Genomic DNA, 23,309 nt, shown 5'->3' with positions numbered 1-23,309 from the left:
TGGACCGGACGATCCGTTTGAGACGGCGTTGGAGGTGGAATCGAAGGCAGCCGAGTCAGACGCGCTTGGAGCGGACCATCCGTTTGAGACGACGCTGGAGGTGGAATCGGAGGCAGCCGAGTCAGAAGAGCTTGGAGCGGACGATCCGTTTGAGACGTCGTTGGAGGTGGAATCGGAGGCAGCCGAGTCAGAAGAGCTTGGAGCGGACGATCCGTTTGAGACGTCGTTGGAGGTGGAATCGGAGGCAGCCGAGTCAGACGAGCTTGGAGCGGACGACTCATCTGAGACGGCGTTGGAGGTGGAATCGGAGGCAGCCGAGTCAGACGCGCTTGAAGCGGACGATCCGTTTGAGACGGTGGCGTAGCTGGATTCGGAGTCTAACGAATCTTCAGCGGACGAAACAGCCGAGTCAGAATTGGATTCGGACTCAGTTGAGTTTGAAGTGGATGCATCGGCTATAAGGTTGGGTGAAGAGAGAAGGAACCAATTTCATTATTGAGATATTTATCAAATTCATGATTCGTACGCCACCGAAAACTGAATTTTATCATTCGAGGGAACTCATATCCAGGGACGAGCGATTCATTTACATTTTTCATCAAATCTTACAGTATTTTCTTTCTCATTAAAATCTGGAACTTGATATGAAACATATATTACTAGCATGTGTGCTTTTTCCACGAAGACTCTTTAGCGTGTTGAAACTTGAGTTTATGACTTGAACATCATACTTACAGCTGTTATATGAACACCGTGTGGTGGTTTCGAATAAAAAAATTAAAAGTTGTAAATTCACGTATAATTCAAATGAATTTGAATACACAGAATTTTTTGTTTTTACTGGTCCTAAAGATTGAAGAGAATACGAATGGGAAAATTCATTTTCGTTGGCACGAAAAACTTGCATAAAAGAAATTGGTGAAATTTTTACACTTACAAGTGGCGCTGACGTCAGATTCGGAATTACTGTAACATAAAAAAAAATTTAAACTTGATAATTTGTGAGTATGCAGATGCCAAGAAAGACTTGATCTTCTTTTCTTTGCCTCGGTCGTTCTTAAATCGACTATTAATTAAGCAGAGTAATATGACAAAGGAATTAAAATTAAAAGAAAGAAAAATGCGCTTTAATAGCATTTTCCGACATGTAATATTTCAGAAACAGGAAAAGAGACTGGAGATTTAAAAGAAAGCTTGCGATTCATCAGAATATGTCTACCGATTAAAAGTTTAATAAAAAAAAGCTCTCTCAACATATACTTTGCATGTTTCAAAACTGGATTTACCAAACAGACCGTCTTGTTCAAACATTCGCTAGAACGAGAATTCTCCTGACCTTTATAAGATGAATATATTCTAGCCTGAAGTAGAATGGATAAAACTGTCCAGGAGCGGAAACATTGTAGCAATAAAAACTTGAAGCCACTCATCGAAAGTTAATTGAAAAATATCAGAAAATAACCTCAAATAAAAAGTATAATCAACATGACAGTATAAAAAAGCAAAACATGTTACGAAGTCAGGTATAGACTTTTTTTTAAAAATCGAACGTTTATCGGCTCGGGATCGAACTCCACATAACATTACTTACTTTTCCACATTTTGCAGATTTTTATATAATGTGTTAACCTTATCATTTACCGCGATCTTGAGGAAAATCTTCAAAACAGTTAGAAGATTTTCGGGCCATCGTGAGTTGAAAGTGAACTCGAGAAAGAATACTATCACGATGATAACAAAGCAATACAATGCGGCAAGTCATCGTATATAAGAGCCGATCAGGTTATGTAATTCGATGTGAGAAATTCATCTTCTTTCAAAAATGAGATGTTGATCAGCGCAGCGTCACGCTTGACGGATATATTACTTACTTCTCTTTATTTTGAACCGATTCTTCAAATTCCTTCAAACCCTCCTCAACTAGATCTTTAAGTTTATTCAGGAAAGATTCTGGTCTTGCCAGAGCCTGGGAGCTGACGGCCAAGACTGCCAAAAGTACGATGAACTTCGTCATGTTGGATTTACGGATATAAATTCAGAACTGATTCCGATGTGTGATAACCCGCGGCTTTTATACATTGGCTGAATCAGCGATGTGTAAAAAATTCGATTCATACAAGGTCGCGAAAAAATTCCATTGCCCAACCGTTGCGGTATTATTATATTTATCGATCGTCGATATTAGTTTACAATTAGTTACAAAGACTTTTCACGATCATTGATATATACGGTAATTAAAAATTAATTCACTTCCCCAAAAAAGGTAATTTCTTGCCCTTTTTGGAGGCAGAGCGAATTTTTTCTAAACAAGCACCAAATTATTAATTATATTACATAATATTACTCGATCTCATTTTAGGGGATGTTCTTTTTTCTTTTTTTTTTTCTCGAGCATTTAAATCCTATTTAAAGGTTCGTATCTGCATACATTGGTTTACAATACTTTACGGTAAATTAGTTCAGAGTAGTTAACAATAAAGTTGTGCATATTTGCTGTAACGAATGCTTGAAAATTATACAATTATTTGTCATTTAGCGCTAGAGATTCTAGACTTTTAATTTGCAGTTTTTGCGAAATCTATGAACACAAGTGCAAGCTTTTATGATGGGTTCTGAAATTAAGGGTTCGATACTTGGAGATAGATGTTTTCAAGAACAGAATTTCAGAAAATTGGCAAAGGTTTTGTTTGTGGCGGATGTTGCTGGTAAATCAGCGTTTTCATTTCCAAAAAAATTGTATCGTTTGAAAGTTATCGACCGAATTTGTAAGTTGTAATGAATGATTGATTGAGTTTCCATTAGAATCGATGATTACAAAAATCGGAATGCTGATTTCTGCACAACTGCTATGAGATCGCCAATTTTGAGTTACCGAATTTCGTGCGAAAGACTTAAATTGAAGTCTCAACTTTCGAATCCTCCCAATTCTACCTGAAACTGTTGGTAAATATTTTTTGGGAAGAAGTCGTGATATTTTTTATCATCTGTTCTTAACCGAAATTTGAATATCCACAGCATGAATGAAGCCTATCGAAAAACATTACAAGTTGTTTAATTTGTTTTTGCCGCAATTAATCAGGCGCGATGAAATAATATTCCATGGACACTAGAAAATATTTTCGCCCGAACGCCAGACGACTCGAATCGAACGTCATAAGATATTGGAACAAGTGGCAAATACCAAGATAAGTAAATTCACGAGTTCGGTAAATTTCCGACACCTAATTGCTTTATTGGCACAAGTGCGCGATTATTACGCGTAGATGTCTGAGGTTCTGCGAATCTTTTATTCTTAACGATTCATTTTCGCTTATGATGAAATTTACAAATATCACGTGCGATCGATATTTACGAATGATTACGTCACAATTCCCGAGGAACAGATTAATGAAAAGAATATTCGATCGTTGGTTAATTAGAAAACGAAAGATTTTTCCGCTGATACTTTTTCACAAATGGAAACAGCATTTAAAGATTACTTTCTACGTAACGTGCTCAGAAGTTGAGAGATATCGATCAAATCGCGTTTTATCCGTTTCGACAGATTATCATTTTCTATCATCGATGTGAAACATTTCCAATACGTTCTGTTTTCAATTCCGAAGACAGAGGTTCTAAAAATATTACCGTCGATTTCAGTTTCGCCCAATTCTGACCAAGTTCCGTAATTTCTGATGGCTATTGTTAGCGACAGAAATTTAGGCTCAAATCCGATGACGTTCGGTTAGAGATTCCTGGATGCGAAATCTTTTAGATAAACAAAGTGCCGTGTGCCTTTATACGATTCAGATACGGTTATACGTGTTAAAGAAACACTTTATGGCCTAATATTATTCAGCGTTCATGAAAATTCATTCAGTTTGCTGAAAAGTTCGTCGAGCTTATCACATTTACCGACCAAGAGGTTTATTGATTATTTCTACTGTATTCGTCACTAATTTACTGATAAAATTGATTCAGAAAAACACTTGAAACAAAATCTCACCTTTCAAAAAATAACATCCACGATTTGTTGGAAAGTCGGAAAGGTAACGAAGAGAAAAGATATATTTATTTACTTCATTTATTTGAAATTGCTTTAAAAAAGCTGTGTAGAATTGTGGACATAGATCTATATAAATTTTTAGAAAAATTTTCACCGAACAATTACGTTTGCTATTGTTGATTAATTTCTTGAATTTTTTTTTTTTTTTTTTGATCCAGAGATCAGCGAGGTCCAATGACACGGTAATTGTTGAAGTTTCTTAACGAAATAATAAATCGTTATTTGTCAAGCAAAAACATGCAGAACGACTTCAATTCAATATAGCAACAAGTGGTTACTTCCTAAATATATGCAATTGAGTAAACGCGGTTTCGATTGTATTTGAATTTGCTGTAATCGTTGCACAAGCATTAAATTTTCGCAACGGTTACAAGAAAATATATTAACAGTGATCGTAATGAGAAAGAATAGTAACGGACACTAGACTTTCCGGTAACAGGTAGAAAACTAATTTTCATTTTGTACCTAGAACTATATTTTTCGATTTTGGTAAAAACTGAAAATAGTTAAGGACTGAGCGGTAACCGCAATTAAAAAGTTCTCTCGGTGTAACATCAAATATACCGATAATCAATTTTCGGGGTTATCGATATACATTTCGTTCTTTTACGAATAAACGCAGTTTCAGAGTGACGGAAATATATATATACGAATCAGAAATGAACAATTTTAAGCGCAACTTTTCACAACTTGAAACGGCATCACTTAAGGATATCGATGCTTATGGCAGGATGATGGAAAATAACTTCGAATAGACGTAATTATAACGATGCGGAAATATTTATTCGTGGTTAATAAACAATTACATACATTACACCACTGACTCGCAGTGGAAAATTATCGGAATAATTACATTTGAAATTGCTTCGCCTTGAGTGAAACTTCATTTAAAATTCGAAACTTTGGTCGCTGCAGCTTTTACTGCTCGTATTTTGCGTTGGTTATTGATCGTGTGGAACAAATTCAGAACTCAAAGATTCAGTTTAATCAAAAAAACTCTACTGAAAGTCGACGTCTCGTAAACGGACCTGAGTCTTATTGTGATTGGGAGTTTGACCGAGAATTTTGGGCCTCTCCAGACTGAGAATTACTGATTGATTGATCTCTGGATTCCGATGATGTAGAATCGCTTTCAGATGCGCCGGAAAAGCTACTATTTTTGGGAACCGGAGCTTGTCCCAGAGTTGTTGTCAACTTCGGGATTGCTGTCACTTCCGCTTCCGGTACTTTTCAAAGATGCGCCGTCATCGGTGGAAGATGAAGAGTTGACTGGAAAAAGGAGAAATCTCGTTAACGAAATACTAACGAAATTATTGTATGTATTGAAAAGACCGCCCGAAGATGCAGCTTTTGTCATTTTTTCTACCCAAAATCTAAATCTCGAGACACAAAGTTTAGAAAGTGACGCTGTCAGACTAGACCGACACCTTCAAGACAATAAATTTTGACTCGGATTTTGAGCACGATTTGAGAAAGAAGAAAAAACCCGGATATCTCAGAGCTCAAAATTTTTCCGAAATGTCTTCATTTGACTGTGGATTTGTGAAAATAAGCAGGATCAACAGAGCCACGCATAATTCAAGGTAGAAAAACCGAAATTGGTATGAATATTTAATATTTTCCGAACACTCTAAAGGCTTCCAATTTCTAACGATAAGTTTCTGATCACCGAATCGGACGAATTATCCGTTATTCCGTTGCTCTTGCTTGTCTTGGGAAGTGCGGGACTACGAACTGAGATTAGTTAGCCTTTCCACGAAAGAATCGAGAAGCAGTTGAATTCAAACTAATGGACTCACATGCTGGGGTAAGTATAGTTGCATTGACAGCTGCGCTCCCCGTCGAAGTGTTTGACCTGAAATTATTGACAAATAAGAAACTACACATTTTAGCATGTCTCTTCAAACATGGAATCCAATATGAATTGAAAAATTCGCAAATTATTGATCAAATTTTTGCTGGTAAAAAATTTTGATAATACGTGATATCGAAATCAGTTCTGACTATTTATTTTATCAACATTTTCGTACCAGACTCATGAAAAAAAAAAAAAACACAATATTTAGACGAAAATTTCGATTTTTTTGTAATATCTATAGCTTATCTAAAAAATACTACACAGTTTTCCTGATTTCTTCCATGAATCTTGGTGTTTGAGAACGTAGAATTTACGAATAAAATCATAATCATATTAGAAACCATGTTCCTAAAATATGTACATAAAATCACGATTGTATTCGTAAATTCTATTCGCGGAGGAGAAAAAAAAAAAAAAAAAAATTCTTCCGTTGAGCTGTGTAATGACAATAACGAATGAGCGCGACGTTGCAGATTATTGTACGGAAGAACCTGGAAGATTTCATTGTAAGAAATTAAACTTTTTCAACAGCCAAATGTTGATCGGCGCAGAGTAGAATTTAATCAAATATTACTCACTCTTCCGAACTTTTTATGCTTTTTTCAAGTTCCTCGACTTCGGACTCGAGCTGTGCTATAAATTCTTTGGTCAAAACACGCGATGACTGTTCTGCCAGAGCCTGGTAGCTGACGGCCAAAAGTGCCAAAATAACGATGAACTTCGCCATGTTCAATTTCCTGGAATGAAATTGGAATTGACTAACGCGCACGATGATCCGCGATTTTTATACTTCGGCACATAATCACTGTTGCGTGAATTAACAGATGTCTGAAATTTCGCATATTGTCGAAATATTTCCATTCCCAGTCGTTACGTAATCGTCGAATTTATCGATCGTCGTCATTATTCTAAATCCGAGTCGTTTTCCGAGTCGCCAATGCTGAGAAGTGAAAAATCAAATTCCCGACGCAATCGAATAAGGTTTTTTAAAATTCTTTAATTCGTCGGGTACCAATTCCGTGTTTGAATCATTCAAATTCAAGTTGACTGATCCAAAAGGTCGAAACTGCGCACAATTTATAATTTGAATTTTTTGCGGCGACTTAACGCGATTTTTTTTCTAACCTTGTAGTTTTCCCGTACAGACAGTTCGAAATTTGAAAACACAGCAAAACTTGGAACTGATAGCGATGAAAATCAGTGCGTGACAACTTTCGTACGTTTTAGACGAATGTGAATTACTTTGAATTTCGAGTTTACGTCATTCGTTTTAGATTTTGAGAATTCAGCTTCAGGTTCAGGATTACCAACATTGAAAACGTGTGATCAGTGATTTTCACGGAGTTCGGGAGAGTTTTGAAAACATCGAGTCGTGAGTTTGTTTCGGATATACCAAGTTTGAAAAATTTAAACGCGGTTTCGAAATATGTGATCCAAAGAATACTGGAATAACGACTTTTGTATGGCTCAGACACGCTTACAAAATTCTCAATTATTGCCGTTTTCAATTTTGCAGTTCAAGTTTCGAAAAACGACCAGACCAGTCTAAATATCTCGCTCAAACTGTTGCCAAATATTGTTCGTCAAGCAATTGGCATATCATTCAATTCTCGTTTTCATCCGAAGGTTCAATATTTTCTAGACAAATGAAGGGTAATAAAAAACATTTCGACCAGTAAGTTTAATGCTTCCGTCAGCTTGAGGAATCAGGTTATGTAATTTATTTTTTTCACGTTCAATCAATCGTGATGAAATACAAATCGATACTGACGTTCGTCGGGTCACAAGCCTCATTAAATATTGAAACAAGTGGTAGTTTAGTACCGAAGAAAAGTAAATTCAAGTGTTCGCGAACTTCCAACAACCGTTAACTTTATTTGCTCAAAACTGGGCACTGACGTCACGAAATTTCCGAATTGTTTGCTTTTCTTACATATTCATTTTTACTCTTTTCAAAATTCGTAAAGAACACGTGTAATATTTCCAGAAAACTACGTCGCTATTTTCGGATCGACGGAAAAATGAGATGAGAATATTCGTTCCTCGGTAAATTAGGTGACTGAAATTTTGTTGGATCGATTCATTCCGTACATGAATTAAGACACCTTTTTTAGATGATACTCTGCGCAGTATTGAGTCAAAAAATTGAACGATTTCAGCCAAGTCAAATTTGAAGATCCCAATTGGTGTCATTTTCTTCCAGTCATGTGAAATCTTTTCCAATATATTATATTTTCAATACAAAAGCAAAAATACTAGAAATATTATATCAAAGCCGGTTTCATTCAATTCTGTCAAAATTTTTTCGTGATTTCTGATCACTGTACTTACTTATAGAAATTCAAACTTGCCTTCTGACGCATCGGCGAAACTTAGGCGTGTTTTGGAAATTTCGAGCGAAGCATTTCTTCTGCCTATTCCAAGTTTCAACAACTTACACTTATAATTCAAACTGACCGCTCAAAAAATACTGGAACAGCGATTTTTGTATAATCTAGACACAGTAGTAAAAAATGTTGATACTTGGTCATATCCAATTTTGAAATCGGAATGTGAAAAACTCGAGTTTCCATCCAGGATCGAATGAAGATATTTTTTACTCCGTGTTCTCGTCCTAGAGTTATACATTTTTTTTTTTTTTTTTTGTTTTTTTTTGTTCTTTGCATAAGTAGCTGAACAAAAATCTTTTTCGATCAATGAGTATTACATTTTAATCATTTTAACTTGGAATAAGTTGTGTAATTTCTTTCTCGCGGTCAATCAAGCGTGACAAAATAAAAATCGTCAGACATTCTGCGAAGCGTTTGCTTTTCTTATCGATTAATTTCCACTTTTGTTTCACGGCTTTGCAAAAAATTACACGCTCGATCGATATTTGTGAAGAATTGCGTGGCAGTTTTTGGGATTAGTGTAAAATGGCAAAGACATTCAACCGTCAGCGAATTAGGAATGTTTACCATTCTTGGTCAAAGTAGCTCAGATTCAAGTAAGTACAGAAAGCATTAGAAGAAGTTGGAAATTTTCTAAACTAACTCGACATTACTTTCCACGATCTTGTGGAGAGTGCTTCAAATAGTTGAAGAATATGTGACTAAAATTTCCGGAAAAAATTCTAAACTTTCGAAAATGACCTGCATTTTGTTTCGTCTCGATCGGTTGAGTTGGAGCTAAACGATATAAAAAAAAAAAAAAATCGAAAAGAATATTTTCTCGTTAAGTATGCAAGTTTTTTGCCCCCCGCTTAGGAAGGGATTGCGTACCTGCTAATTAAAAATGAGATCCTAGTCCATACTCTCAGATGAATCGAATTGATTGATTCTTTGTGTGTGTGAATGAATCGAAAACTATTTCACCAATTTTGAAAATTTTTTTCTCCAGTGGATATCTTACATTTGGAGAGTCAGGATTAACTGTAGCTATTTTTTTGATTTTGTAAAACGAGAATGAACAGGAGATAGTAAAATCAGGTTACCGGAAAAGGCGGAGGCTTGAATGTTGCGTCCTCAGAATGACGATCATTCTATACTTGAATTTTCTACATTTTGTCCCTTCTACATTTCGATATTTCTTCATTTCAAATTTTTGCATTTACACATTCTGTGGAATTTTTTTTTCCAGTTCTTCGAAAATCAATAAAGCGATTAGTTTAAATGCATATCAACAAACCACGTGGTTCTGTAAATGCATAAAAATATGTTGAAAGACACATTTGAAGGTACACAATACCGAATTTTTTGTATGCAAATCGAAAATCGAGACATTAATACAATGCTTCGTAAGAAATAAACGCAGATTTCCATCGAATCGTTTACCCCTGTTTGTAAGTAATTACATAAAGAAAAATGACCGTGTAAAATCAGGTATTAATTGTAGTTAAACATCTCATAGCAAAACGGTTTAAACCTTAGAACACCATCACTTGAGAACATCGGTGGTGTGGCAGATGTGTAATAATTTTCAATAGACACACAACGTTGCAGATGCAAACGAAGAAGATTTATTCATAAATCGTAAACAATCGCACATATTATATTAACTGCTACGCAGTGAAAAATTACGAGAATAATTTTACTTGAAATCTCTTCGCTTCGGGCGAAACTTCATCATTTGAAACTTTGAATTTGTTCACTCCAGCTTCGACTGGTATCGATAGTTCTGAAAAAATTCAAAACATGGAGATTCGGATCATGATACGAAAACTTGGCTGAAAACCGTCCTCTGTTCGGGATCGGAGTGTTGATTCTATTGGGATTGGGATTGGGTTTGGAATTGAGAATTAGACATTAACGAAGTTTCGGAGTTCGTCTTGGAACTAGTGCCTGATTGATTCTCGGTTTGAGATGCTGTAGATTGATCATTAGACGTATCGGAAGAGCTACTCTTCGCGGAATCGGAGATCTTTTCTGAGTTGGAGTCAACGTTGGAATCGCTGACATTATCGCTTGCGGTATTTTTTTCAGATTCGCTTCCACTGCCTGCGGACGAGGAGTCGGCTGTAAAAGTGGAAATCTCATCAGTGATATGCTTGCGATGTGCAAGATTCTAATGCGATCGAAAACCGCGTTCCAGCAGAGATCTGGAATTTTATTTTTTGGCATTAAGCACCGCCGGAAAATGAAGCTTCAGTTATTTTTTGCATCGGTTAAATAGTCTGTACATTTTTTTGTCGTTATGTTAAGCCACTGATTTTAAGCACGATTTAAGAAACGAAAAACCATTCGAGATGTTTCAAAGTTCAAATCGAAGTAAAAACAATTACTGGGAAAAAATGAATATCGAAATAAGTGTTGATTAGAAGTTGAATTTATTGGCTTACATGTTCCGGTCAGTGTAACTTCATTGGCACTCGATGTTTCTGAAGTTTTCAATTCTTCGGCAGCATGATGCCTGTGATTATTGAAAAACTCGGGATTAGGTTTTTTTTTTTTTTTTTTCTCTCTCTAGACCTTCGATCATGAAATATAATCCACGCTAGAAAATTTTCGTAATATTGCGACGGTTGCTTTTTCTCATCTTCCTCATTGCATCTTGATATTTTAAATTGAATAAGAAAATAAAGGAAGATTTGTCGAAAATATTTTCTAACACGTCACATTGATTTGGAGAATGGAATTTTCGGAAAAAAAATAAATTAATAATTATAATATCACCGATTATATTGCAGGTTTCGGTATAAAAAAATTCAATTTTTATTTGAAAACCATGTGTTGATGGGATAAAAAATAAACTTTGTTGAATATCATCTCACTTTGCCGCTTTTTTTACCGCTTTTTCAATCTTCTTGATAGCGGACGTGATTTTAGCCTCGAACTTTGACCACCAATTTTTAGACGTCGGTTTGGCCATCACCTGAGTACTGATGGCCAAAACTGCCAAAAGTATGACGAACTTTGCCATGCTTGATTTCTCGAAATCAATTCCGAACTGATTTTAGCGAGCGATGATCACTGACTTTTATACTTCGGCGTATAATCAGTGTTGTGTGAATGAACAGATGGTCTGTAAAAAATTACGCCGCTTGAGAAGAATTATATTTTTATGCTATAACGTGACCCTGAGAAATTAATCGATTATCGTTATTATTACACATCCAAAGAGGGAGTGAGAAAAGAAAATTTCTCTTTCATTACCAATCTCGTGGTTGAATCGTTCGATCTGAATATGGCTGCCCCGAAATGTAATTTGAGGTGATTAAATTTGCACAGAAATTAAAATAAAAGTTTTTCTGCGGTTGTTGATTCTGAGCTTTTTTTCGAACCCTTTGCTCTTTATTAAAAAATACTTGAAATTTTGAACGTTGAGTGAAATTTGTAACTGGTCACGTGAAAAAAAACGACTGAATACGGATGCTGAGTTTTTTTACTTACGACCTTATAACATTGATTGATCCATTTTTCAATTTCAACGTTTTTGAATTTATTCTCATGTTTTTCCCATAAAAAAAAGGGGAAAAAATATACCATTTAACACGCGATATTGGAAACACACAAATCGGTACAAAAATGTGAATAACTTTAGGAGGAAAAAATTTCTGATGATTACTTTCAATGGGATTGTTATTTTTTTGCCATTTTCAGAATGTGCAGAGTTTTCCCTACTAAAAATGATCGCTTGTTAAATTATGAAACGTTTTAACTTAAATTCACGTGCAATTTATTGCATGATTTATTTTGTAAATCCCGATAAAATGTATAAAAAATTTACATAATAAATTAAAATTTAAACACAAACCATCAGTTATACTAGATCGAAAATAAGGAACTATATGAATTTTGATCTAGTATATCTGATGATTCGTGCTTTTTGTAATTTGTTACATGATTTTTTACAAACTTGTGAATTTCAGTCATAACGTTTTATAATTTAACACATGATTATTTTCGGTAGGGTTTTCAAGAATGAAACAAATTTTCGGGGTATCATCAAACTTTGATGAAGGAATGAATTCGCTGACGTGTTTTTTTCACGATTAATCGAGCGTGATTAAATGCAAACAAATGCAGCGTTGAGAAATCATTCACCTGGTACATGCGAAAAACTGTAAGAGTCGAATTTGGTCAAATATTGCAACAACTGATGGCAGTTATCAAGGAAAAGTGAATTCGCGTGGCTCGTTAAACTTCATCTGTCCCCGAATTCTTTATTAACACAAGTGCGCAATTTTTTTTCCGCCTTGATAAAATCACATGATCTGCGAATTGTTTGTTTTTAGCCAGTTCACCGCGGTTTTGAATTTTTCTTTCTTTTTTTTCGAAAGAATGCGTGAAATTGACATCCACGAAAATCTCGTTCTAAATTTTCCGTCAAATCGAGATCGTACTTTGCGTAATAAGTCCGAAAAAAACGACAGTTATCGACACATGGAGTATTTCGATACAAAGACTCCAAATAATAGCCGAAACGCGAAAATGTATTCGCGCTAAATTCAGCGTTATTTCAAGAATGGCGAGAGTTTGGAAAAATGCGACACTGGAAATTGGCGCTAAAATTTTTTTTTTTCTTCCCCCACATTATAGTCATTTTTCGAAACACTTGGATTCATAGAATTGACATTCTTCAGTTACGCAACTCGAAGGATAAAATAATTTTTCAACACTCTTCTGGATAATAGAATCCCGGTCACAGATTTGAAACGAAGCATCGATAGCCAGTTTTTGTTTGCAATTCCGGTATTTTTTACTTTCACGTTTCTAGAAATACTTTTGCAGCTTACGTATATAGTATGTACTTAGCTACATATTATTTTAATAAAATTCCCAACGAACATCAAGTTATGTAAAATATAAACTACAAAAAGAAACAAAAGTAGAAATGCAAAGTTATATTAAAAACGTGATAAATATCGATACGTGATTAAAGATTTACAAAAATCGCAAAGAAACAAACTAATCAAATAAATATCTTCTTTTTTTTCAAGTCTATAGCAATTTACAGGTATTTTTAATATTCCCGAGTTTTACAGGCTGCGTACAGCTGATAAACCATCTTATACATATATACACATGAGTGGTTGTTGTAAATATTTTTGGATAAATTCAAAATTCATGTGTCTAAAAATTATCCAAGTATCACCAAAAAACTAGGCTCACATTTTCTGTTTCATTAGAAAGCTTGACTTTATGGTAAAATATCCGGACACCGAGTGGCGCAAATAGTTCTTCAATCTCTTAACTGATAAGTGAGATTACGTGTTCCGTAATTTCAGGAAAATTTTTTGAAAAATCAAAATTACTCGCAGGGCTTGAACTGGCAATGAAATAATTCCTAGATAAATTTTCTACCATAATTAACCGAATAAATATACGCACCGTTAAACTTTTTATGATATTCAAAAACTTCTCAGCTGAAATATTATTCACCCTTTCGTCTAATTTTCATGGGATAAGGTGCGTAATTAAATGCAGTTCGGAATATACTGGGATTTATATGATGCAATGAATATTTATTAACAACATAATTTTACGTTACATTTGGTTAGGCATTGTAAAATAATCGAAACCGTAGTAATTAAAGTTCCATCTGTAATTGGGGCGAGACGTCGTAATTCCAGAAACTTCCAATTCGGTCTCTGCTTCCATATTTATGCCTTTTCGTTGTTAAAAGGGGAATTTTTGATTACTCGCTGCTGCTGCTATCATCATCGTCGTCAACGACAGTTTCTCCCGTATTTTCCTCTTGTATTATGTCATTCTCGGCATCGTTTTCGTCAGCGTCATCTGCAACGTCATTTTTTACTTCAAATTCAGTGACGGTATTTTTTCCATTCGTCACATTTTTTTCAATTTACTTAAAATGAATCATCAATTTTTTACGGTAAATCGAATTTCAATTTCGAGGATTGAAAGATAATCTTTGCAAATTTAAATTCAATCAGTTTTCAGCCGTTTTCGAGGCATCAAGGGCACTGAAAAAAGATCCCATCGAGCGGAATGGTTAACGCTTAATTATCAATAATAGTGCATTCTTATTATTTCAACCCAATGAACAATAAATTCAACAATGAAGCAAACAAATCCGAATCGAATCTAACGATTGGTTGTGGGGTTTAAATACCGATTTCGAAAAATTCGTTTCTCATCTCTGATCCGATAGTTATCGGTGTAGATACTTGTAAAACAAAGCGTTGGGGATAAATGCAAATAGTTTAAGCAAGGTGTAAACTGTCTAGGAAATTTTCCAGAATATAATCAAGAAAAATATGACCCTTAAAAATATCGGAACTGCAATAGAAATTTTTCTAGTAATATTTCTGCTTCGGTCATGAAATAAACGGAATATCGACGACACAAATTTTTATTGTTGTGGTTCAGAGACTCCAACTAGAAATGATTTTCCGGCGACATGAAATTACCATAAAATTCTCGCAACAGTTCGATTGAATTAATCTACAAGTCTTACCTGATATAGTCTGATCATCCACTTCATTCCCGTCATTTGCGGCATCATCTGCGTCGTCATCTTGTGCGTTTGTGTTCTCAGCTTGATTCTCGCCCTGGCTTCTAAAACGAAAGAACATCAGTCAACTTCAATCAACTTTTTCACGTAGAAACTTTTCGACATATATTATCATCGGTGTGTTGCGTGTGATCAAAGCTTCAAAAAAAAAAAAAAAAAAGAAACGATCAAAGCAAAGAAGCCAGAGTGTAATAAAATTAAAAATCTGGTACAAAAACTTCGTCGTCATTTTATCCATCGATAAAGTGTGAAGTACAAGAACGGTAGTTATGAAAACGAAAGATAATTTCTAATCCAACGATAATTCGGGGATGTTTCCAGTTTTGCATGTTACTCACGCTTCTTTCAAGGCTTTCAACATACTCCCGACTCCAAAGCCCGACTGTACACTTCCGGCATTACTTCCGGTGGCAGGATTTTCTTCAGCCAAAACGCTGAGGCTGATGCAGGCCACAAGTGCCAAGACAATGATGAGCTTCGCCATGTTGTAGTTACTCTGATTTTGATTCAGAACTGATATCCATTACCGATATTCAATGGCTTTTTATACTTCCACCGAATAACGGTTGAAACGTGTAAATGCATCTGTTTCAATAGATTCCGAAACCTTGGGCCCGAAATACCGCTTCCAAGTTCTTTGTTTGCAGAATTACTTGAAAACACGGAAATATTTGACCAGCTTTGTTGTCGGTCTCTTATCGTTAGCTTTGAACAGCGTCATTGTAAAAACATCCGATATATTCAAATCCCACGTGAAATTCAAACCTTAATTGTAAGTGATAAATTTACGTAACATTGTTTCGCATGGCAGATTTTTTCAATTCATATTATACGCGTGGCAGTTTTTCTTTTCGCTAAGCTCGACATATTTTCGTCGACAATTTTTACAATACAAGTGTAAAGAAGTCGTCGGGTCAATGATCCTGAAAGACATTCGGAGGAAATTCAAAAATAAAATTGTTTTTAACGTTGGTTTTTTCCGTTCACGTCAAAAAAATAAAAAAAATATTTCAAATTACGCTTTCCAAACTTCATGGAATGATTTTTCCATAGTCTTCCAACATTCCGCGATGATTCGGAATTGTTTACCATACAAATGAAGTTGAAATTCAGGGAAAAAAAAATGTTCCAGATGAAACCGAGCTCAATCTGTATGAAAATTAGATAATCTAAGCATTTCCAAAATCTCCTACGGAATCTTTGAAATTCACATGACACCTTAGAACTGCTCTGCATCTATTCTCATGGATACAACAAGTTCAATAATTGTACTATTACATCATGCTTTGTTTTCCATTGAAAAATGCCATTTAGTCATGACAAAAAAAGTTTTGGAATTCCGCGTGCATTAAAGGGTTCAAAATGACTTTTTTCTAGTGACGAAAATTTATAGAAATAATTTTTAGGTTATCCAGAATTTGGCTATATTTTGGACTATATTTATATTCGCGTCCAACTTGAGCATTATCGAATTAGGCTCACCTTGACGGAATTAATTAAACGAGTTATTTTGTTCACGGGTAATCAGGCGTAATGAAAGACCGATGGCAGCGATTCTAAAGCCCGAATATTATGTAAAACGTTAATGTTTAACACCTGAACACATTGCGTGTGGAAGAGTGAATAAAAAAATCATTTGTTCTGCTTGGTGCGCAATTATTGAAAGATACGTTCAGCGACGAATTAAATTTAGCTATAACAAAATGCAATTCTTCAAATATATGTATACATTCACAACATAATTTAAAAAAAAAACTTACGTAGTTAATCAATATTGAATTTCATCCGCTAATATGCATGTAATTTACACAAGTGAAACAATTTTCAACGTATCTCATAAGCGAATTATCATTATTGACTAATTTAGTTCGGTGCGCGATTACGAAAGAAATACGAACAAAAATGTTATTACGCGATGAAGAAGAAAACGGAGCAAAAAAAAAAAAAAAGAAAAGGTAGGAAATAACTACATGCAATTTTCAATATCACATGAAACGTTCTTACTGTCGCATAATTTCGTGAAACAATTTTAGAACTACAACGCAAAATATAATGTTCGTAAGAAATATCGGAGATATGAACGAAAAGAAAATGCCAGTCGATTAATTTTAATCACAGTGACGAAGTAGCCTTTCGTAAAAATGAGGAAATGAAATGGGAGGTAAAAAATCAATTGGTACACATGTGGTTGGAAATTAATAATTGTGATATATTCTTTAATGGATTCGAACATCAAACATCCGATCAATAATAATCAAATATACACGGAAAAAAAAATTCAGCTCGTGGAACTAAATATTAGATAGTTACTTGTAAACAGTTCGTCGAACTGAACGTTCTGTTATTGGAAGAGCACTGCATGGTTCGTATAACTGACTGTTAGTCAGCTGTCATAGCTGTACGTTGTTCAGCTCTCTCAGCTAAACAGCTTCGTTCGAAGAGCTAGACCAGAATTTTTCGGCTCCGCTCACAGCGCCGCTCAACTGAGTACAGGGAAGTATTTGTAAGCGCGCCATAAACACTGTGCCTCTTGTATGTGAAAACTTTAAGTCAAAAAATGTAAAATAAATTTAAATGAATGAACAATGGACTCTTATGTGCAAAATATTTTGGCTGAGTGGAATCTTTCTGATTATATCAATGACTTTATTAGTGAGTATTGCTTTTTTTCAAATGAACGTCCTTCTTAACCTAAAATGCAGTGGTACAAAAACAACTAGACGATTTTCATTTTTGTAATCTTTCATCATTGACGTTATTTTTTGCTGATTGTTTTGAGCCAGATCTTTCAAGTTATTTGAAATATTTTAGAAAATCAATTTAAATTATTTTTAATCAATTAAAACATTAACTTTTGATATTTTACTTAATTTCATTGAGCAGAAAAATTAAAAAAATCTCCAAATTAAGTTTTTTAAGTATATATGAATTTATTTCTTTAAATTTAATTCTAAATTTTCGATTAATTGATAATTTAAATTAAATATAATATTCGATTGATTTTTTTAAGTAAAAAAGTCTATTTTCGTAATAGCAATTACGAAAGATGTATTTTTAACGTTTATTATTAAATAGTACAATTATATTGCTATTAGTATTATTTTTCATCATTATTATCATTATTTATTCAGTGTCATTTACATATTTGAATGGACTATTTAAACAATTATCTATCAACTGTATTTAAATCATACTCATGAAATTTGAAGGTTATGAAATATGTCAACGCACCAGAGCACAGCGCAACTTACAGCTCTTAGAGCAAAACCATTCAGCTGTGAGAGCTGAACAACTTGCAGCTATCAGAGCTGACTAATATATAGTTGCTGTAACTACAAGATAGACCGTAGAGTGCGTATAGTTACTGGAGCTGTAGAATACAGCTCGCCGAACAGAATTTTTTTTTCCGTGTAGATTGAAATGGCTGTCGACGTATGCCTTAGAATATTGTGAAATAGGCTTGTAATTCTGATTGATCTATATTAGACGGTAAATACTCAGTAAAAATTTATGAATGAATAATCGTGGGTGAGTAAATTTTTCTGCGAAAGCGTAATTAAAACAAAAACAATTCAAACTACACCTCGAATTTTTACTGCTTCAGCGAAACTCACATATTTAATATCTCTTACATCGATCATGACAGCAATTAATTATTATTTCGTACTCCTGATTCGCGAATTTGCAAACAGTGTATGTCTTGCATTATTGACCGGACTTGCTCGATTCAGAGGGTTCAGAGGATTCAGAGGATGCAGAGGACTGACGGGATTCGACAGATTCCGGCGATTCGGGGGATGCGACGCTCGGTGACGACTCGTCGGAAGACGAAGATTTGCTTGATGCATCTTGCAAGGATCGACTCACGCGGACTGCTGCATTTTCCCTCCCTTCGAACTCAGCGCCTCGTGTGTCTGTAATAAGTGAAAAATGGCTGTATTGAGGGTTTTTCTCTGGTGACTTTTTCCGGACGAGACGAAAACAGCTCGTGCCCAGGTCGTGTATTCAAGGCCAACAGGTGAATTTTGGAAATTTCTATACCGAAAACTAATCATTCAATTCGGTTGAGGCTTGTATTTACTGAAACAGTTGTTTATTCTTCAGTCAAAAACTACAGATTTGATTAGAAACGCTCAGAATTCGTGTGAAACACCTTAAAACCACTCAAAACTACTTCGGTGTCATTTGAAATTCGTCGAGAGTAGTTTTAAACAGTTGAAAACTATTGTCCAACTGCGCGAAATCGCTCAAAACAACTTCAAAATCAGCTTAAATGACTTCGAAATTACTTTTCAATAGTTCAAAATTATTTTTTACATACCCAAAACCACTTGAAATCACTTTGAGATCATTCAAACCTGCGGGAATTAGCTTGAAATTATTATTAGGAATAATTTTCGAACCGCTCAGAATCAATAGAATCCGGTTTGAAATCGTTTGAAACTCCTTGAAATCAATCTCGATCATTTTTGAATCACTCAAAACCGAGTGAAACTGCTGATAAATCGTTTGAAATTCGTCGAGAGTAGTTTCAAACAGTTACAACCCATTGTTCAACTGCGCGAAATCGCTCAAAACCACTTCAAAATCATTTTAAGTTTCTTGAAATTAATTTTCAACAGTTCCAAATTATTTTTTAAATACCCAAGACCACTTCACTTGGGGATCATTTAAACCTCCTCGAATTTGCTTGAAATTATTATTGGGAATAATTTCCGAACCGCTCAGAATCAATAGAATCCGGTTTGAAATCGTTTGAAACTCCTTGAAATCAATCTCGATCATTTTTGAATCACTCAAAACCGAGTGAAACTGCTGATAAATCGTTTGAAATTCGTCGAGAGTAGTTTCAAACAGTTACAAACCATTGTTCAACTGCGCGAAATCGCTCAAAACCACTTCAAAATCATTTTAAGTTTCTTGAAATTAATTTTCAACAGTTCCAAATTATTTTTTAAATACCCAAGACCACTTCACTTGGGGATCATTTAAACCTCCTCGAATTTGCTTGAAATTATTATTGGGAATAATTTCCGAACCGCTCAGAACCAATAGAATCCGGTTTGAAATCGTTTGAAACTCCTTGAAATCAATCTCGATCATTTTTTAATCACTCAAAATCGAGTGAAGCTGCTGAGAAATCGTTTCAAAACTATACGAAAAACAAAATATTCTTACAGGATTCGTAGTGTTCCGAAATGAATTGGTGCTTAATTACTAGACGCATGCAATGCGTTCCATGTGCAAAGCTAGGCAAAGTTAATCCAAAAGTTAACTTGGTTAAACGTTAATTCGCTACTTAAAAAGTCAACTTCGATAATCATCAAAGCGTTAAATATATTTAAAAAAATTATAAATTTAAGGCAAGTGAAGGTTATTCGTCAAATATGTATTAGATATCGAACAGTTGTACTGATGTTTAAGTACACCGAGAAAAAAAAATCTAATCTATGTGAAATCTAAATGAATGTTTATTTTTGTTATTCCAAGATCTGTTCGAAATGGTTAGCTGATTTGAATAGTCAAATTAAAACAAAACAAAATGACGTCAACAACCAATGTAACGCAAGTTAAGTAAAACGTTAATAATTTTTCAGTTTAACCTAGAAGTTAAATTTAAGCAATTTTTTAAACTTCGTTAATTAACGATAGGCGGATTAACGGTCTTCTGCCCAGCTTTGTCCATGTGCTTTCGTAGCATTAAAAGTACGCTTTTGTCCTTACCCAAGAAAGTTGCGTCATGCACACCGGAGCTAAGATATCCTGATGGGCGCAACGAGTACAATCCTGCGACCATTCTGAAATATTTTAAGTTGCAGGATATAATTCTTGACTTTTGAAATTGCACTTCGACGGGTTTTCCGTATTCAAATACTACGGCAGAATGTCTTCTTAACATTCTTGATTCATCGATTTGTCGGATTTGGAATATTTTAAGATAATCCAGAAACGGTTTAAGTTTGTACTTTTTGATTTCTATATGATTCTCGTGATTTTTTGTCGTAATATTTTCATCACAAGTTTTCTCCGAACTATGGATTTAAACTTTTTCAATTTCTTATCTTTCATTTTGCAATAACTCTTTACTCTTTATATCATTCCTAGTAAATAATTGTATACCGTTGCTATTCTTTTGTTGTACTATCAGTTATTTTTTCTCAGATTGTTCCCGACTATTGAATAACTTGATTATTCACCAAGCGCGACTTGATTTAAAATTTCTTACCCAGGATGCGGTTTCGCCAGAACTTGGCAGCTGATCGCCAGCACCGCAAACAGAACGATTAATTTGTACATAATATTTAATCTGATTGACTTTCAACTCAGAACTGATTTACGTCAAAGATTATCCGCCGCTTTTATACTTCAGTGATTAAATCGTTATCTTGTCGAAAGACCGAAATAAACTCAGTACGAGTAACGATAACAACATCAAATGCCGGATCCGTCGACCCGATCTACGCAATTCGTGGTCAAATGTCACTTTATAAAATAAACTCGCATAACATTTTATGATTACCAAAATTTATAACTCCGTAACTCTGACGAATGAAATATATCTAGAATACATATGTGAGAAATCGGAACTGGAATAGATTTGCAGAGTCACGCGGCTGGTTTGAATTTTATAATTGCATAACTTGTTTCATCCGAGAAATCTCAAATAATTGAATTCAATTAACGCTTTTTTAAAATTCATTTCATATGTCATATCGCGATTATGAGCCGAGGAAATAAAAACAACTGTATAATTTTTAGGTACGGTCTACAGTGTACGAAAAAAAAAACTTCTTTCGGCGAGTTTTAGATTTTTTGGACCACGTATTTGATTTTTGCTGCTCCCAAAAACAGAAAAACCCAATTTTCGAATAAATAGCCCGTATCATTGGCTTCAAATTTTTCTTATAAATTGTTTGTTGAAAAATGACAATTTTCAGACCATGGTTGAAGTGGGAAAGCTTTTGGTTTAGAATCTACATGCAAAACAAGTCATTAAAAAGTGAGAAAAATCAAATGAAATATAAATTAGACAAATACTTATTTTATTCAATTTTTTTGATGGCGAGGAGTAGAATGGCTCGTATAATAATCAATTCAAATTCTGTGCCAAGTGACAGATGAAATGACTCAATCAATATTCAACTATTACAGCATTATGAAGTAGCTTGATGATTTTCTGGTCATATTTATTTTTGTAGTTACGAATCGATTTCAATATTATTTACAGATCGTTGAAGTTAATTTGTACTTTTCAAAACCATTTAAAAAAACTTGTTATTCTTATACAAAAATTATTATTCCCTAAAATTTATTCACACAAGTATATCGACAAGTTTTTCGACTTTTTTCACCAAAATGCTCCGCTAAATCGTCAATGTATAAAAACTCTCGTTACCAAAAGCTGCACCTGAAATCTTATTTTGTCATTTACATTTTTTACAATTATTTCGTCAGAAAACCATACTGCTTATGAGCTTCGCGGAAAAATCCAAACCAAAATTGAAGGACAAAACGGAAAAGGAATAGAAATCTTACGATTGATGTTTCGATTTATTACTCCGTGAAAATAGCCACGGGTTTAGTTGGAAGGTTGGATCGCACAGCTTAATAGAATCGCAGCCAGCCAAGAAATACAGAGGTTTAAATCGCCTTCCCCCGTTTTCTACCGCACTACACGGAAAGCCGTTTCGTTACTTTTCGATTCTAACGTCTTTTCACTGAGAAGGTGCGGCAACACACTTTCAAGATTTCTTCCCTCCCCAGCTCCAGAAGAAGCAAATGCCACTAAAGTTTTTCTGCAAGTGAAGCTCATTTTTCTTTGCCACTGATATTTCAAGGTCTTCGCAAAAAATTGGCAACCCTGAGAACAAAATGTTTGTCAAAATTTTCAGAAGAACAAATACTTGGCAAATGTGATCTTAGGTTATGTTGGATCAAGCAAGGTCAACTTGGATCACGTTCGGTGAGGTTAGGATGGCTCGTGTTTCACCATTCGGAATTACCACGAACAGAGTTTATCAATTTATTTCGGGGTTATTTCGTTTGTCGATTAAAAAAAATTTCAAGATAAAACTCGACTGGAAATAATTTTCATATAACTGTCAGGGATCTTTATCTAAAAGTTTGGATATTTCAACAACTATCAAACAAATTTTCAACCGACAAATTCCTAATCAGACAGTTCGATCCCCTTTCCAGTACTATTAGAAATCTATATAAAACAACTTCTGACAGGTAAAAGAAATTTCGAAAAACATTACCAACATTAGTCTTTTCAGAGAAAAACTGTGACCCTAGATTTCTAATAGACTCATAAGGTTATAATTAATTATCATTCTTGGATATCAATATTACCGAGTGTGGATTTTTTGTCTTCACTCGGTATACAATGACGCAAAAAACTGCCAGTCAATCGTTCGACACACAAAAATTATTCCGATAGTTCGTTTG

General features: G+C 34.6%; 4 protein-coding genes and 1 long non-coding RNA gene across 6 annotated transcripts in view; 1 reads left to right on the top strand and 4 right to left on the bottom strand.

Moving 5' to 3' along the window:
- The window catches only part of 5-HT2A (5-hydroxytryptamine receptor 2A), a 151,679-nt gene that overhangs the window by 102,263 nt on the left and 26,107 nt on the right, over positions 1–23,309 (top strand). The window lies entirely within an intron of this gene.
- LOC124219272 (uncharacterized) lies at positions 4,807–6,673 on the bottom strand. The gene is made up of 3 exons (XM_046626607.2): positions 6,482–6,673; positions 5,845–5,900; positions 4,807–5,314 (listed from the first exon to the last, which is right to left on the bottom strand). Exons 1-3 carry the CDS (start codon positions 6,628–6,630, stop codon positions 5,199–5,201), a joined length of 321 nt encoding a protein of 106 aa, XP_046482563.1. The 5' UTR covers positions 6,631–6,673; the 3' UTR covers positions 4,807–5,198.
- On the bottom strand, positions 9,878–11,341 carry LOC124219267 (uncharacterized). The gene is made up of 3 exons (XM_046626600.2): positions 11,152–11,341; positions 10,720–10,790; positions 9,878–10,396 (listed from the first exon to the last, which is right to left on the bottom strand). Exons 1-3 carry the CDS (start codon positions 11,298–11,300, stop codon positions 10,146–10,148), a joined length of 471 nt encoding a protein of 156 aa, XP_046482556.1. The 5' UTR covers positions 11,301–11,341; the 3' UTR covers positions 9,878–10,145.
- Positions 13,825–15,384, bottom strand: LOC124219270 (uncharacterized). Of its 2 annotated transcripts, none has more exons than XM_046626605.1 (3): positions 15,197–15,384; positions 14,802–14,902; positions 13,825–14,119 (listed from the first exon to the last, which is right to left on the bottom strand). In XM_046626605.1, exons 1-3 carry the CDS (start codon positions 15,340–15,342, stop codon positions 14,019–14,021), a joined length of 348 nt encoding a protein of 115 aa, XP_046482561.1. In that variant the 5' UTR covers positions 15,343–15,384; the 3' UTR covers positions 13,825–14,018. The 2 variants fall into 2 exon arrangements, with proteins under 2 accessions (XP_046482561.1, XP_046482562.1); XM_046626606.2 differs by having other exon boundaries at positions 14,802–14,899.
- Positions 18,445–21,231, bottom strand: LOC124219269 (uncharacterized). Its single transcript, XR_011177250.1, has 3 exons — positions 21,085–21,231; positions 20,583–20,656; positions 18,445–18,772 (listed from the first exon to the last, which is right to left on the bottom strand). It is a non-coding gene; the product is annotated as an uncharacterized lncRNA (long non-coding RNA).

Source organism: Neodiprion pinetum, chromosome 5, assembly GCF_021155775.2.
Source record: "Neodiprion pinetum isolate iyNeoPine1 chromosome 5, iyNeoPine1.2, whole genome shotgun sequence".
Taxonomy (NCBI): domain Eukaryota; kingdom Metazoa; phylum Arthropoda; class Insecta; order Hymenoptera; family Diprionidae; genus Neodiprion; species Neodiprion pinetum.
The sequence above is the reverse complement of the archived record's forward strand: the minus strand, read 5'-3'. Positions and strand labels throughout refer to the sequence as shown.

What these genes read in the sequence shown, in the direction of transcription:
- LOC124219272 (XM_046626607.2), bottom strand. Translation starts at nt 6,630, where the DNA reads ATGGCGAAGTTCATCGTTATTTTGGCACTTTTGGCCGTCAGCTACCAG. An exon ending in AGCATAAAAAGTTCGGAAGA is followed by an intron (nt 5,901 to 6,481) that starts GTGAGTAATATT and finishes CAATAATTTCAG; the next exon opens with GTCAAACACTTCGACGGGGA. An exon ending in AACTATACTTACCCCAGCAT is followed by an intron (nt 5,315 to 5,844) that starts GTGAGTCCATTA and finishes TCCTTTTTCCAG; the next exon opens with TCAACTCTTCATCTTCCACC.
- LOC124219270 (XM_046626605.1), bottom strand. Translation starts at nt 15,342, where the DNA reads ATGGCGAAGCTCATCATTGTCTTGGCACTTGTGGCCTGCATCAGCCTC. An exon ending in TTGAAAGCCTTGAAAGAAGC is followed by an intron (nt 14,903 to 15,196) that starts GTGAGTAACATG and finishes CTTTCGTTTTAG; the next exon opens with AAGCCAGGGCGAGAATCAAG. An exon ending in GGATGATCAGACTATATCAG is followed by an intron (nt 14,120 to 14,801) that starts GTAAGACTTGTA and finishes ATGACGTTGCAG; the next exon opens with ATGACGCTGACGAAAACGAT.
- LOC124219267 (XM_046626600.2), bottom strand. Translation starts at nt 11,300, where the DNA reads ATGGCAAAGTTCGTCATACTTTTGGCAGTTTTGGCCATCAGTACTCAG. An exon ending in GCGGTAAAAAAAGCGGCAAA is followed by an intron (nt 10,791 to 11,151) that starts GTGAGATGATAT and finishes CAATAATCACAG; the next exon opens with GCATCATGCTGCCGAAGAAT. An exon ending in AGTTACACTGACCGGAACAT is followed by an intron (nt 10,397 to 10,719) that starts GTAAGCCAATAA and finishes CCACTTTTACAG; the next exon opens with CCGACTCCTCGTCCGCAGGC.